The 14,498-nt window shown below is 40.9% G+C and overlaps 1 protein-coding gene across 1 annotated transcript in view; it reads right to left on the bottom strand.

Moving 5' to 3' along the window:
- The window catches only part of aard (alanine and arginine rich domain containing protein), a 28,071-nt gene extending 13,841 nt beyond the window's left edge, over nt 1–14,230 (bottom strand). The window contains exons 1-23 of the mRNA XM_086209516.1: nt 14,042–14,230; nt 12,727–13,015; nt 11,130–11,244; nt 10,842–11,015; nt 10,364–10,470; nt 10,138–10,275; nt 9,872–10,032; nt 9,690–9,716; nt 9,411–9,447; nt 9,258–9,327; nt 9,125–9,176; nt 6,517–8,729; nt 6,158–6,326; nt 5,794–5,855; nt 5,621–5,717; nt 5,271–5,369; nt 4,059–4,144; nt 3,916–3,979; nt 3,777–3,821; nt 3,123–3,371; nt 2,933–3,034; nt 2,789–2,859; nt 154–1,065 (exon numbers count right to left, since the gene is read on the bottom strand). Of these exons, the coding sequence (XP_086065642.1) occupies nt 154–1,065; nt 2,789–2,859; nt 2,933–3,034; nt 3,123–3,371; nt 3,777–3,821; nt 3,916–3,979; nt 4,059–4,144; nt 5,271–5,369; nt 5,621–5,717; nt 5,794–5,855; nt 6,158–6,326; nt 6,517–8,729; nt 9,125–9,176; nt 9,258–9,327; nt 9,411–9,447; nt 9,690–9,716; nt 9,872–10,032; nt 10,138–10,275; nt 10,364–10,470; nt 10,842–11,015; nt 11,130–11,244; nt 12,727–12,926 (5,250 nt within the window). The 5' untranslated portion in view covers nt 12,927–13,015; nt 14,042–14,230. The remainder of the gene's footprint in view (nt 1–153; nt 1,066–2,788; nt 2,860–2,932; nt 3,035–3,122; nt 3,372–3,776; nt 3,822–3,915; nt 3,980–4,058; nt 4,145–5,270; nt 5,370–5,620; nt 5,718–5,793; nt 5,856–6,157; nt 6,327–6,516; nt 8,730–9,124; nt 9,177–9,257; nt 9,328–9,410; nt 9,448–9,689; nt 9,717–9,871; nt 10,033–10,137; nt 10,276–10,363; nt 10,471–10,841; nt 11,016–11,129; nt 11,245–12,726; nt 13,016–14,041) is intronic.
- Nucleotides 14,231–14,498: the final 268 nt, after the last annotated feature.

The following is a 14,498-nucleotide window of genomic DNA, read 5'->3' as shown; positions in this document are numbered from 1 at the left end:
TGGAAGTAAAAATGGCACTCTTTGACTTCAAACTCCACACATAAGACAACACCACACAAAAGAAAAAGAGAAATGCAATGAAGTAGAGTAATAATGAGAGAAAGAGAGGCAATCTAGAAGCGGCTACTTGAGTAAAGGGCGGCCATCCTCTACCTCTTTCTGCAGTTGGGCCTTTTCTTTCTCCAAATCCAGGAAGACAACCTTCGGCATTCCTACCTGACGTTTAAACCTTTGCATGTCCTCTTCCAACTCCTCATCAGAAACACCTGGGACAGATGTTGAGCGTGTGCTTCGATTGCAATGCTGAGACTTCACAAACTCTTCTGGATCATCTTCTGAACCAGCCTGGTTCTTCTTTGTTTTCAGGATGTGGTTGCTGTGTAAAGATCCGACTTTGGCCTCATCTTTTAAGGAAGTGCCGTAGTGAGCAGGAGACATGGGTGTCATGTGACCATCAATAACACCTGTGGTGGCAGAATCCACGTGGCTGTGTGCCTTTGCTGAAGTCGGTTGAGAGAAGTGAGATCTGAATTCCTCAGGAGCATCATCCTTTGGTAGATCCGGTTCTCGACGCACGCTGTTCTGGACCTGAAACCTGTCCTCTGACAGTGAGTTATCTGTTGAGTCTGTCACAGAGTCTTCGAGTCCAGACTCTCTCTGCTCTGGTATGGTAAGGAGGACGGTACTTCTTGCTCTGGCTGTTGGACGTACTATCACCTCCTCATCATCACTGGACTCTTCACTAGAGCTAGATTCAGCTGTGGCCTGCTTTTCTTCACTGACATCATCTGCAGTTTGCTCAGATTTAAACAGCTCTCCAAACTTCTCTTTTAGTTCACCAGCGACATTCTTGAACGTGGACTTCACTTCCCTTTTCTCCACCTCGACCCAGAGCTTCTCGTAACGCTTCTCCCATGGAATGTCATCGCTCGTTTCACTACTTTTCTCAGGAGTGTGCCGACCTCTAAACTCTTTACTCTTTGCTCCAATGCCAGAGCTCACATGGCTGGATGTGCATGTGTTATTTCCTTCTAACTCACATGATTCTATTGCACCATCTTTCTCCTTTGATGACATGGGTGAGCAAGAAAAACACAAAACAGACAAAACACACAGAAAAAGCAAAAACCAAGATTTGACTTTGTAACATAAAACCTTTAAATACTATGGAGGTGTATGAGTTATATGTATTTATACATTCTTCTCATGTGTTTACACTCCATGCCAATAGGGGGCTGTATTGGGTGTGGCTGAGGTTACCTATGGTCAGCCCAGGTAGGCCATTTAACCCAGGTAAACCCAGTAAAAGGTGCTGCTAATGGGGAGCAAACAGTTTTTTCAACTGTGCCCTGTGCAGTTTTAGATGATCAGCATTCAGTTTGTTATTTTTGTTAAAGTACCACGAGTTATGGTTATTGTCAGTGTTTGGATATGGAAATAAACCACCGTATTATTGTAACATTTACTTCCGTTCGTTATGTTCTGAGCGGCCTGGCCGCAGCTCTAAACAATTCTGTATTATCAACCCATAGTGGCTTCGAAAAGGGGGCCTTAGCCCCTAGAGGAAGCATTTGACTGCATTGCCATACCCCTTCATATATTAACAACAGGCTTGATACACATTCTTACCAATACATTCATTTCCATGGCGACCCAATATTCTGTTTATGCTTGAAAAATAAACTCAGGTATCCATGTGAAAAATCCCTGTTTTGTATTTATATACATTCAATTACAGGTGAGGATGTTTGGCACAGGACTGGACCTCCATGAAAACTTTATTTTGATGCATGGGAACTAGGGCTGCAACTAATAACTATTTTAATAGTCGACTAGTCACCGACTATTGAAACGATTAGTCGACTAATCGGATAATTATTAATTTTTCCTTAAATTTAGCATAAAGTTGATTTAATTATGTGGCAAATGATAATAAACACAAGAGGGAAGGGGTCCATGGTGCATCTCTTCTTGCGTGCATTTAATTTAAAATACATCTCTCAGGCACAGTCTGGCATAACGCTCAGGTTCTCTTTTATAGCGAAAATACGCTTAGAAAATGTACAATCATAAAAACCGTATTGGCTTGAATGTTACTTGAATGTCACCGAGGCGAGTCAGACTCCGTTTCGTTCAACTGCCCTACGTGCTTTCTCTTTAAATGTTTGTGCATCACCGAGGTACTGCCATTATACGCAAGGTCTGTTTTGCAAACTTTGCAAGCAGTCTTTTTATTCGCTCCCAAACTTTAGAAGTTTTGGTACGCGTACCTGATGTTGATGCCGCCATTTCTGTATGTTACCGCTCAGAGACAGAGACGCTACTGCGCATGAGCGACTCTCAGCAGAGATTATAATCAAGTGAGATGCCTCACTCTGTTGGAAAAACACGTCTGGCAACAACAGTCGACAATGGAATTCATTGTCGACTACTTCTATTATCGATTTTTGTCGACAACGTCGACTAATCGTTGGAGCCCTAATGGGAACATGGATTTTCTCAGACAATTACCAGTAAGGAGCTGTCTGGCCCCTCATATATGTCCTATAGCTGTGACTTGCAGTCTTTGGAGCAGTGGACAATAATTACAAATGCAGTTACTTACGACTGGGCGGAACTAACCAGTAGGTTTTTACATGTGTTTTAACTGACAAAAGTTAGAAAAAAAACACAGTAAGATAAATTGTTGCTGTATTTGTTTCCTATCAGAAATAAGTCTTCCTATGATGGGAGAGATTAAAAATATGACACGGCTGTTGAGTGATGGTATCCTGCGGCCATTTCTCACCTTTTGTTGCTGCACGTCACAATGTAAATCCCCTTTTCTGTCTCTTGCCTTTGGTGAGAACTCACTGGAATCTAAGGAGAAGACGGAGTTTTGATACAGAGCACAGGACTAACAGGCCTGATTCAAACAGCCGGTGAGCCTTACCTGGTTTCACTGCTGCTTGAAGCTCAGCTGAATGTTGAAGCTGATTGTCAGTTTTGCCCATTTTGCAAGGCACAGTTGAGTTGCCTGGTTCCAAATCGGATTCTAAATAAGAGCAAGTCAAAGTTGGAACATATGAAATTATGTGCTTATCTCCTTTGAAGAGCAAACACATAAATGAGGTACATCTTACCTTCACTCTCTTGAAGTACCATCTTCCTTGCACGAGGTTGGGGATGAGGTACTGGCAGAGGAGGCAGGCTGAGCTGTTTCTTGTCCGCGTTGCTTGGTGTGAGGGGTGTTCCTGGAGCAATATTTTCTTCCTCCTCCTCAACAGGAGGATTTGAGCTTTCTGGGAATTCCTCCAGTCCAGGTGAAGCCATTCTGCATCCAGGTAGGGTTCTTTTACTGGCGATGCTGGCGGAGTCCCAGTCTGATGCATCTATAGCACAACACCAAATAAATTGTAGTTTGAGGCACGCCATGATATCAACATTGCCCCAAGTTGGTGTTTGACTCTTAACGGGCCAACTATCAAAACTTGTTTATATGTTCCTATTTTGGAAATTCTTTTCTAAAGTGATAAAATGAAGTCAAGAGTTTCTGAACAGGGATTAGAAAGGTTAACTATACAGGTAGAGATAACATTTCAATTCAAAGTTGTACAAAGAAAGCTCCTTCAGTATTCAGATGTTCAAAATGAGCGCACAGGGTGATACTTGGGTTTAGACTAAGGCACCTTAGCTAGCCACCACACGATAAACCAGACAAATGTAACAATTAGTACAGTAATTAGTACAGTTAAAACAATAAAGACAGCAAATACAGATTAAAAATGAAATCTTACCTTCAATATCATCAAAGTCACCCACCCCAAACTCTTCCATCACATCTGTCAGACAGAGGCAGACATGAAGACAAACAAGAACGTGTCAAATACATCGTAGACCAATAGAAATCCTATCTCTAGGAAGTACTCCATTCACCTGTCTTCTGGTTGTGCTCTCCTTCTAGTTTGCTCAATAGTGGTTCCCATTTTGCCTTCTCAGTCTGCGAGAGTGAAAGGACAATGATATTTGATACTTTTTTTTTCATTTTGGTTTTCATGGTTTTCAGTAGCGGCGCTCACCTCTTGAGGCGTAGAATCATCTTTAAGATTTTGTTCATCAGCTCCATCGCTGTCATTGTCGTTTGCAGCTACAAGGGAATGAATGCCTGTTATATACAAGACGAACCAATTAACTTTTTCTTCCCAAGACAACTGATATACCGATGATGTTAGGGGAGTTTGCCAACACAATGTATAAAGCATTCCCATGCAATTGTGCTTACAGTTAATCAGCATGAAAACATGTGGTTAGACTTCACAACACATTTAGATCCCCTGTTATGTTTTTAATTGGTTTTATTCATGAGCCAAGAACATACATTGAAACTTGAATAAATTACTACGTGTGCCCCTTTAGAAAGGAAACTTTACATTTTTTCATTGTTGGTACATTAAATGGATCATTAGGCACTGCTGTGCTTTTTGCATTTAGGTGAGAAAAAGTAGTGGAAATCATTCAGCAGTCCTCTTGTCGAGGTCATGACGGTTGCATTTACATGGACGGCAATATTCTGATTTTAAAACCAATGAAGAGAATACTTTGAACAAGACAGTGCTGTGTTTACAACTTTTTCTATCGACCTTAGCCTGAATAAGAGCAATAGTATGATTAAATATGTGAAGTACACCAATCATAGTCGCATTATTTCAGAGTGCTGTAGATGTGTACATCTTTATAGTAGTTTTGCAGCATTTTTGCAACATGACAGCAAACAAATTACTTTACAACTCATGGTCCAGTTCCAGCGAGTGATACAATCTTGACTCTGTGCACAGTATTTCACATTATTACTAAGAAACTACTCAACCAGACAAGACACAAGTTGTTTCAGATCAAATTCTGGAGGGAAACTCCAGTATATAATGTACTGGTAGGGGTGTATATGGTCTTATCCAAAATAAGGTCAATGGCGGAATTATTGACATCCACGAAATCATAAACATTAAGTGGATCACATAATAAGGGATGTGAATAGGAACCTTTTTTTTCATAATTAGCAATAAATGACAAAATGTACATTTGAGCATGAGATAATTCTTTAACAAAAAAAAGAAAAAAGAAAAAATGCACACCCATCCTTTGAGTGTAAGATTTGGGGAAGTGGGATTTAAAAGTAGCAAGCAGGATGCGGTAGTGAATGCTGCATGCATGCGGAGATCATGAGATGATGGTCAGGCAACTGGTTCAGTTAACATGCTGTTCCTCAGACCTATGAGGCAAGACATTCCTACCCTCTCCCTGGCTGCCTCGCGGCCTGCCTACATTCCTCCAAGGCTCTAGCATCCTATTGCCTCCTTCCCCTCTTAAAAAAGAGGGAATATAAAACAAGTCTACAAAAAGAAATGTGACATGTTGGAAGGGCCATTTTGATCAATGGAAATCACATTATACTGCATAGTCTAACCTACATATGGATGGAGAATACAAAGCTTTTCATAGTTAATTCATGAGAGCATTAATTATCAGTAGAGAGCCATTTTCTAGGATTATGATTACATCAAGGTCACATTGTTTCTGCAGCATGAAATGGTGCTTGAAATGATCGATTGCTTTGAAAATAAAATAAATAAAACACTCTTACTTCCTTTTTCCTTCTCTTCAACAGTGGAAGTCTCTTGTTTTGGAATTTGTAAGCTTTGTTCTTCTTTTTGTGCCATACCAGGGTCTTCAGACCGATCCTGAGACAGAAGGATCAAACTGTGAGTGCGAACTATCCCATCCAACAAACTACTCCAAAATGTGTTCTTACTGTACCTCAGAATCAAAAGAGTCTGATTCTTCCTCTCCCTTCTCCAGACCCAACTCAGAAAAGTAATCTATGCATGAGATTTCGACAGATGTAAACAAATTATGGTGACACCCTTGAAAAGTTGCAATTGTTTTGGGTTGCAGATTTTATTACATTTGAATTCCCTTTTGCCAAAATCTAAACAATGTGAGACAATTCTCTCTTCAAACTAAGGATTAACACCTACAATTTTGGGAGGATACTGAGAGGACATGGCACACAGGTTAATGATTAGTTTAGGCCCGCCCATGGGGTTGACTGGCTAATCTGGATCTCATCTGATGCAGTTGTCCAGAATACGCTTAGCCAACAAAAACGATCTGCTCCTACCTCTCTTCTTATCTTCAGGAATTTCTCTCTCAGGAGCATCTGAGGTGGCATCAAGAGACCTTTCGCTGTCTTCAGAATGGTCATCTGAGAGGTCATCTTCCTCCTCCTCATCATCATCTCTTTCTTTGTCTTTGTCATCATCAATCTCATCCTCAGAATCCTCTTCGTTCTGTGTAAAAAAGAATCAATCAATGTGTATCTTTACAGACTGGAAAAATAGTTGACTACAAGCAGTGGTTATAAAAAACATTGTAGTTAAAATCACAAACTAAAAAACTGGACATTTTTTGACCAAAGTCATGGCAGCCACTCTACTCTACTAAAATGTACATTATAATCTATTGCAAAAACTATTTTACCTTGAAGGCAAGCTCCTCAGTGTTTCTAACCTCTGGACACGTCATGCCCAAACACTCCGCCTCATCAGATGAGTCTAGGTCAACGTCGTCAATGTCAGTCTGAGGTAACGCTTGGTCAGAACACACATTCCCATCTAAATCATGTTGACTCACAGCAACATCATTAGTGGGCGAGCTTGCGAATTTCTCTTCCCTAATTGGTTCTTCATTTATGTCATTTGATGACACTTGCGACAGGGCAAAACTTTTATCTTGCAGTTTTACATATGCAGTTAATTTCGCCTCATTATCTTCAGACTTGTCGTCTTCCACATCAGACGCTTCGACCGTAGCTTTGGCTATATCGTACTGCAACTTTTGGTCCTTGCTGTCAGAATCCTCACTTGTCTCCTCGTCCTTACCAACAAACTGCTTCTTCTCTTCTGGATCTCTATCGATCAGAGGCTTATCATTTCCACCACTAATACATTGAGGAACATTGTCATTGTCTTCATCTGCCTCCATGGCAGATTCATTAGGCTTTGAGAGATCTTCTTCACTTTCTTTCACTATAACCGAACCTCTGGCTCTCCCCTGAGGTGACAGCAAATTGGTTCGAGTCAAAGGCTTCTTCGAGACATGGTCACAGGTTGCATCCTCATCACTGACCTTTGTATTCTGCTCATCAGACTCAACACTTCCATCTGTATCATCCCAACTACTATCATCACCTCCTTTCTGATTCTCCAAGTCTGTATTTCCATCCATTTGTGATAACTGTTCAACATCATCTCTATCATCTAATATCTGGTTACCAGTTGCGTTTTCATTCTCAGGCACTGGTGACACAGCAGGGGAGGGGTCATGGGATTCTTTAATGTAACGGTCTTTATCTTCACCAATCAAAGAGCCATCACAACACTGCTCTTTTACAGTCAGGTTTGCTGTTATATTTCTTCCAGGAACTGGTGACAAAACTTCCTGATTTTCAGATGAATCCCAATCCGATTCACCTCCTGCTGTTTTAGCTGGTCTCTTTTTGGACTGAGGAGTGCTGGTGAGAGAGGATTTATGTTTATCCATCAGTTTTTGAGGTGTGCTGGTACATTTTGGAGAAGCCACTGGTGATGAAGAATCCCAAGAGGTATCTGGAAGATCTTTATTTTGCCGAGATGAGGTGCATTTTGAAAACAGTGTCGATGCTCCTGGCAGCGAATCTGCTGCTTGAATTTTTGGATCAACATTGTCCTTCACTTCATCCTCCTCTGGTAAATTGCCATTGTCGCTATCAATTTCTTCTAATGAAGAGCCCCATGAGGATTTGTGTTTTGCCTTTTTTGAACCACCATCATCTTCAGCGTCAGAGGCACTGTGAGCATTTCTTTCTTCTGCATCATCAGGTGCCATCTTCCTTCGATTAGAGAGCACCAGGTTGGGACCGCGTTGTTTTTTTGGGTTATCCTCCTCATCGTCGCTATCATTCCACACTGAATTACTGCTGTCTTGTTTACTGCTACAGGAATAATCACCTTCATCCTTTTCCAACTCTCCTTCAATCTCCACCTCTTTAATCTGGCTTGCAGAATATCTGGATGGTTTTGGGCATCCTTTTGAAATAAAGTCTGAAAGGATATTCGGCTCTAACGACACGTGATCCTTCCCAAGGCTGTCATCTTCATCGGAAAATTTGGATTCTACCCGAATGGCAGACACGATACAGTCTTCTTCCACACCTAATGAACCCGCCACTGCTAAACTTGCAGCTGAACAGATGACATCATCATTATGAGGTCTGGTTTCAGCAGCGTTCTCTGGACGCTCTAGATTCTCACTTAAGCCAGTTTCATTCTTGTAAAAGGCGTGAGAAACGTTTTCAGTTTCAGCACCGTCGGCCATCTCAGGTGCACCAGTCGCAGAAGCTTGTTGTTCATCTTCAAATCCAGGGGCCTCAACTGAAGCCACACACTTGTCATCCTCATCTTCACATTCAATCTCTTCTTCTTCCTCCTCTCCTTCCTCCTCACTTTCCTCATTGTCTTCCTCCTCCTCCTCTTCTTCTTCCTCTTCTTCTTCCTCTTCCTCCTCTTCTTCTTCCTCCTCCTCTTCTTCTTCTTCCTCCTCCTCCTCCTCTTCTTCATCCTCTCCATCTTCTTCTTCAGAATCCTCGTCTTCCGATCTTGATTTACTTCCTGACGGTTGCTCTACTTGACAGTGTTTGCTTTCCTCTCTGTCAGCTTGTTGTTTTTTTGTTGTTGTTTTTTTAGTGTTTAGGAGAAAGGAAGGAGGGAGAACGATGTCATCAAAATGCATGAGACAAAGCTTTCACACAAATATTTTACCTTTCTGTTGCTTGGAAGAGGGGTTGAAGTCATCTGGGGTGCTTTGGAAAGGAAGGAACCAGGAGAGGGATCTAGTAGGTGCTGGAGGGATTTGCTGGGAGGTAAAGCCTTGAGGAGAGATGGGATTCTCTGGATTCTATTCTCACTCTCTGGGTCAGATTCTGTACCGCTCAATGATTTGTCAGCCAATGCAGAAGCTACAGGGTAGGCAGGGATTCAAGATTACTACTACAAAATACAAACTATGGAGGGACACAAAGAGTAACATGAGGCTAGAAGATTTCAAGTACCTTCTCCCTTTTTCGACGCAATCATTTTCCTTAGGTTAACCTTCAGCAACTTCTGAAAGACACCATGAGAAGTAAAGGTCACAATAAAGTGTAGAATGAAATAAAATTAAACAGAAAATTTAATACAACCAACCTTTTCAACTAAAGCAGATTCATCATCATCCTCCGATGAAGGCCATTCATCAGCAGCACTTTTTGAAACCCTGACAATAGAGGAAGATCAGTTTGAGCAGGAAAATCACTTGAGCTTTTAGGTTGCAAATCATGACAAGAAAAATATGCTCACCGACTTAGGGATTCGGACTGAGAGTTGTCCTCAAAATCTGAAACAAGACAAATGAACTTTTTTCAGCTAACTGTTACCTCTATTAAAATCTTATCTAAGTGCAGACAGGTAAATGTCCAGATTTTAATTTTAAAACTATGAAATGGCTGAAACTGGAAAGCATCTAATCTACAGTAAAAAAGTAGGTTGAGTGACTAACTGTTAATACTCTGAACTGGCAAGAAACTGACAGCACTGGGCTGATTTGGCAAACACATCTACATCCGAGCAAAGTAATACCTCCCCCTGCTTCATTTGATCCATGCTCTAGATCCAGTCATGTGGTAATGCATGAGGGATAAATGAAATAATCAAAGTCAATAATGATTAAACACAATAACGGTGCATTGCTAAACCACCTTAAAGATCTAATATCCTCACTCAATTTATATTCATTAACTTGTGATGAAAAGTCTCCCTACCATCTTTGTCGGTGGCTGGTCCTCCCAAAGAGAAGCCTGCATCAAGGTCTCGGGAGGGACTGCCCAGCAGAGGCTTTTTCTTCTTTTTGCCGAGAGCTCCGTGAGGTAGGGAGGGCCCATCTTTCCTCTGGGTACCGTGTTCAATGATAAGGAGGGAACAACTACGAGAGATCGGAGGAACTGACATTGTCAGAATGTCTTAGATGTAACGTGAGAACGTACAAAAAAAAAAACCTACTGCACAAAAGAAAAGATGGCAGGCTTACGGATGATGCCCGTTCATCACTGCGTAGTCATCAGCTGACCATCCTTTGGTATCCTTTAGTGTAATATCTGCGTCAAACCGCAAGAGCAGCCGCAACATACCGATTTGTCCACTGCCAGCAGCCATCATTAATGGAGACCTGTGGGTTAAAAGACAAAGTGTGAGCAAGTCATTTAGCAACATTTGATTATGGTAAAAGTAGAGATTTGTTACTGTTGAGTTCTGACCTTTGGTCTTGGTCCAAAAAATTGATATCAGCACCTTCCTTAAGGAGAAACTCAGCCATCTCTATATGGTCCTCACGAACTGCTACAGTCAAGGGTGTAAAACTCTCCTAGAAGTTATACCACAGTTAACTTGTTGACTAACAAGCATCAGAATGATCAGCATTGCAATAGTATGTTGAATGATATGTGTCAAATATCAAAAGGTGGCAGAAGCTCTGATAGAGTTTGATGAGTGTCGCCACACACACAAATATTAGTGGTGCAAACCCAGCAGAAACTCCTCATGAGGCTATGATTGTGAGTGCTCCATCAGTACAATAATGTAAGATGTAAGACTGCGTCTGCCAAATACTAGAACACCAGTGCCTTAGTGCGATTGATGCTCCAATCAAATACATGTATTTCAGTGTTCGTTAATGGACGACCATCCACATAATACTGAGAAATCTAATGGTGGGAAGCCGCCTGAGAGAATTACCTTATTTGAGGCGTTGATGTCAGCCTCATGCTCCAGGAGCATGACGGCAGTGGAGATAGATGGGATGTTTGATGCCAGATGTAAAGCTGTATTGCCATTGATGTCCACCAGGTTGGGTTCCGCATGATTCTCCAGCAGCATGGTCACACAGCGCTCATGCTGTCCCTGCACCGCCTGACAGAGTGGAGGAGTTTGACATGAATGCAAAGGCAAGGCCTGCAACAAGTCTTTAGACAGTGTCATCAAAATATGCGAGAGTAAATTCTTAGGAGTCTCATTATCCCTCACCTTCATTAAGGCAGATCTGTTTTGATTGTCGCATAGGTTCAGCTTGACTTTGCTTTCAACAAGGAATTGCACCACCTCAACATGTCCGCTGGCACACGCAATGTGAAGTGCTGTTCTGCAATAGAAGAGAGATTTTCTTGAATGCAGGCAGTTTTGCTCTCACTATTAACTAACACAGGAGTTGTTATCTTACGGCCTGACAAATGTCAGTTGGCCAACATATCGGCTAGATGTATCGTATTGGCCTTTATGATTTTCATTATATACCCATAAAGAAACTTTTTTACAGCACATAAAATACAGACAACAATGTCTGAGGATTTAAAAAAGGCGTTGCATTACAAGCACAGCAGAGAGCGCTCCAGCATGTCCACCTTGTTTATTCCAACATTTATCAGAACACCTCTAACTACTACTGGCACTTATTCAGATTTTACATCCATTTAATCAACTGTACACCGTGCAATAGTTCTTCCTTGTGACTGTTTGCAGGTGACCTTTTCTAGATTATCACTAAATACCATCCTTATAATGTTACATAAAGTTGATATAACAAATCTTAATTCAACCAAAACTGAATTGCTATAACTTCACATAGAAACTAGCAAATCTGTTTCAATTCTAATGTGCTATTATAGTAGAAAAATAATGTTTCACAGTGTGAAAGACTTAACATTTTAAATGGACGGACAAATCTTGGTTGAGCAAATACTGTAACTCACAATTTCTGACTTCTGCAGCTTTTGTATCTGCTACTATTTTTCCCTTTTACAGGTCAATCTGTAAATTGCCCAAAGGATTCCTCTTCCACCACTCACTTACTTCTGACATATACTAACGGTCACTGGTAACTAAATCCGACCTTGTAACATAAGATGAGCAGAAAGAATAGTGTGTCATACACATTTTACTCTGTGCATAATACAGCTGACACTTTGTAGCTACGAGGTAAAACAGTGACCCTGTCAAGCCTCAAAATGCTAAATACTTAAGAGAAGTCAAAGTCAAATTTATGTATTCATTTACTGAATTTGTATTTTGTGGTGTTTTTAATATTCTAGGTTATTTTATGGGCAGTACAAAAATAAAGGTTTTGTATTTTTTGTGACGTGAAATGTGTTGTGTTAAATGAGTTGGTATAAATATATATGGTAAAGTGTCATTTTCTTTTTACCAGTTGTATTTGCACACAAATAAAGGCTATTTCCCGACCCCACTCAAACACGACTTGATATATTTTATGATTAATATTATATTCAGTTGTTTTCATCAAAGAAAAGATGTAATTTAATTCATAAAATATAGAACTTCAAGGTTGACACAATATCATCACATCTTGCTTCATTACATCAAACGCCCAAGAATTTCAACATAGGTACCACAAGTGAAACGTATCACAAAAAAAAGACATCAATTAATCCAGTATTCATTGATGAATTAAATGTCAGTCAAGCAGGATTTGAGAATTCACACTGATAAAAAAAAATGAAAAAATGAATCGAGATAAATTGAGAATATATTCTTTCGTACTCCAATATCAAAAAGGATGATTTTAGACTTCCTCCATTGACTCAAGAAGTGCTACCCCCACACTTACCTGTTCTCCTTGTCAAGCTGATTGAGATCATTCTTCTTAGCAAGCTGCTTCAACTTGGCCAGATCACCCAGCCAGGCAGCCTTGTGCACTTTCCCCAGGTCCTTCTCCTTGAGCTCATAGCCAGCAGAGAGTACACTCCCATTGTCAGGGGTACCTGATGGATGTTTCTTCTTCTTGGTAAAGCTGAAAATTTTCTTCATTGTACACAACAGCAAAGCATTGCTTTTGCACCGTCACTACCTGCCTCTCATTTGGTGCTGGAGGATCACCACAGGCGGCTGTCCCATCCCTAAAAATAAGACGTGCAAAGCGGATTAGAGTCAGGAGCCTATGAAACCGTGATGCGACAGCGGCATATCTTGATAAAACTACCTGAGATAGACTTGAAATATATAAGCAGCTTTCAGACACACATACAACAGCGCAGTGCATTAATCATTTAAATAAAATGGAGGGTATAACCAGCGTTTAATATCCGATTACTTGAACACGGTAAACACAGCTGTCATGCTAACAGCAGCGCTTCACTAAACACAGACTCAACACAAATGTCCCTGTCAATAACGTCACCTCCTACCGGGACGTCTCCTATGACGTTAACTTACGGCAGCATACACTGACATAGCATGCCAACATTTTAATGTTCTTGTCAACATCTGTAATGGGCATAGAAGCGATCTGCTCATAGGTAGCTAGCGTTATCTCCTGTAGCTTGTTACCATGGTAACTGACAGGGCAAGGCTAGGACAACAATGTCATTTACTGGCGGCTTTGACTTGAATATTTCGCTTTCCGAATGTTCTCTCGCATCCATGCGACGTGCGCAAACACTTTGTGTGTGTAACTTGTAACAAGATGAAGGTGAGTAGTGAAAATATGGTTTTAATTCGGACTTAATAGTTGCCTAGCAACCTGTGCTAGCTTCCCGTGTAGCAAATAGTTGGCTCCGTGCTGCACCTCCCACGTCGTCACTTTACAAATTATGCAAACCGCCACATTTAAAATGAAATGGTTGCGCAGTCGAGCCGAGCAGCAAACGTGACCACATGGGTGCACCTTCCCAGTGTCGGTTTGGCGCTAAAATACATTTGCTGTTCTGCCAAAAAGTGTGTATGTCCATTAGTTAGCTAGAAGCTAAGTGAAACAAACTTCACCCTGCTAACTCAAGGCTTCATTGCAAGGCCACGATAGGTAATATACAGACCGAACACTTTCAGACAAAGACAAATGGTGTGTATGGAGGTATGAAGCTTTAATCCACACAATGTGGTGTGTAGTTAAATGCTATCTAGGTTATAATAACTCAAATCCTTACCCCTAACCTGTTGATTATCGCAGTCAGACAGCAATCAAAGGGCAGAGATTGAAACCCCTCAGAGAACGTGCTGGTCTTTTGCTTTCGATTTCACCAATCCGAGAGGAGTTCAAAGCAGGGACTCTTATTACTGACCAATGAACCGCTTCGATTGACTTCAAGGTTGGTTGACTAAACATGGACGCGAGGAATGTGTAATGCTAAAATTTCACCACTAGATGGTGCAATTTGTGTTGAAATCACACCAATACATGTCTTTCACTGCAAGTATTTCAGATCCATAACGATACACGAGCCCAAAACAGGGTCTTTTTATAATGACCAAATAATTTAACAGTCATGTTTCATTATTTGCTAAATTACACTAATTAATTAGGTAAAAGGGAGAAAATGAAATCCAATATACAGCATTACAATATCAAAATCTCAAAGGACAGAAGGGGGCCTTAAATACAAA

This window comes from Aulostomus chinensis, chromosome 7 (genome assembly GCF_037954235.1).
Source record: "Aulostomus chinensis isolate RoL2024-O1b breed Wild chromosome 7, RoL_Achi_v1.0, whole genome shotgun sequence".
In the NCBI taxonomy this organism is placed as follows: domain Eukaryota; kingdom Metazoa; phylum Chordata; class Actinopteri; order Syngnathiformes; family Aulostomidae; genus Aulostomus; species Aulostomus chinensis.
This window is presented reverse-complemented; position numbering and strand designations above follow the sequence as displayed.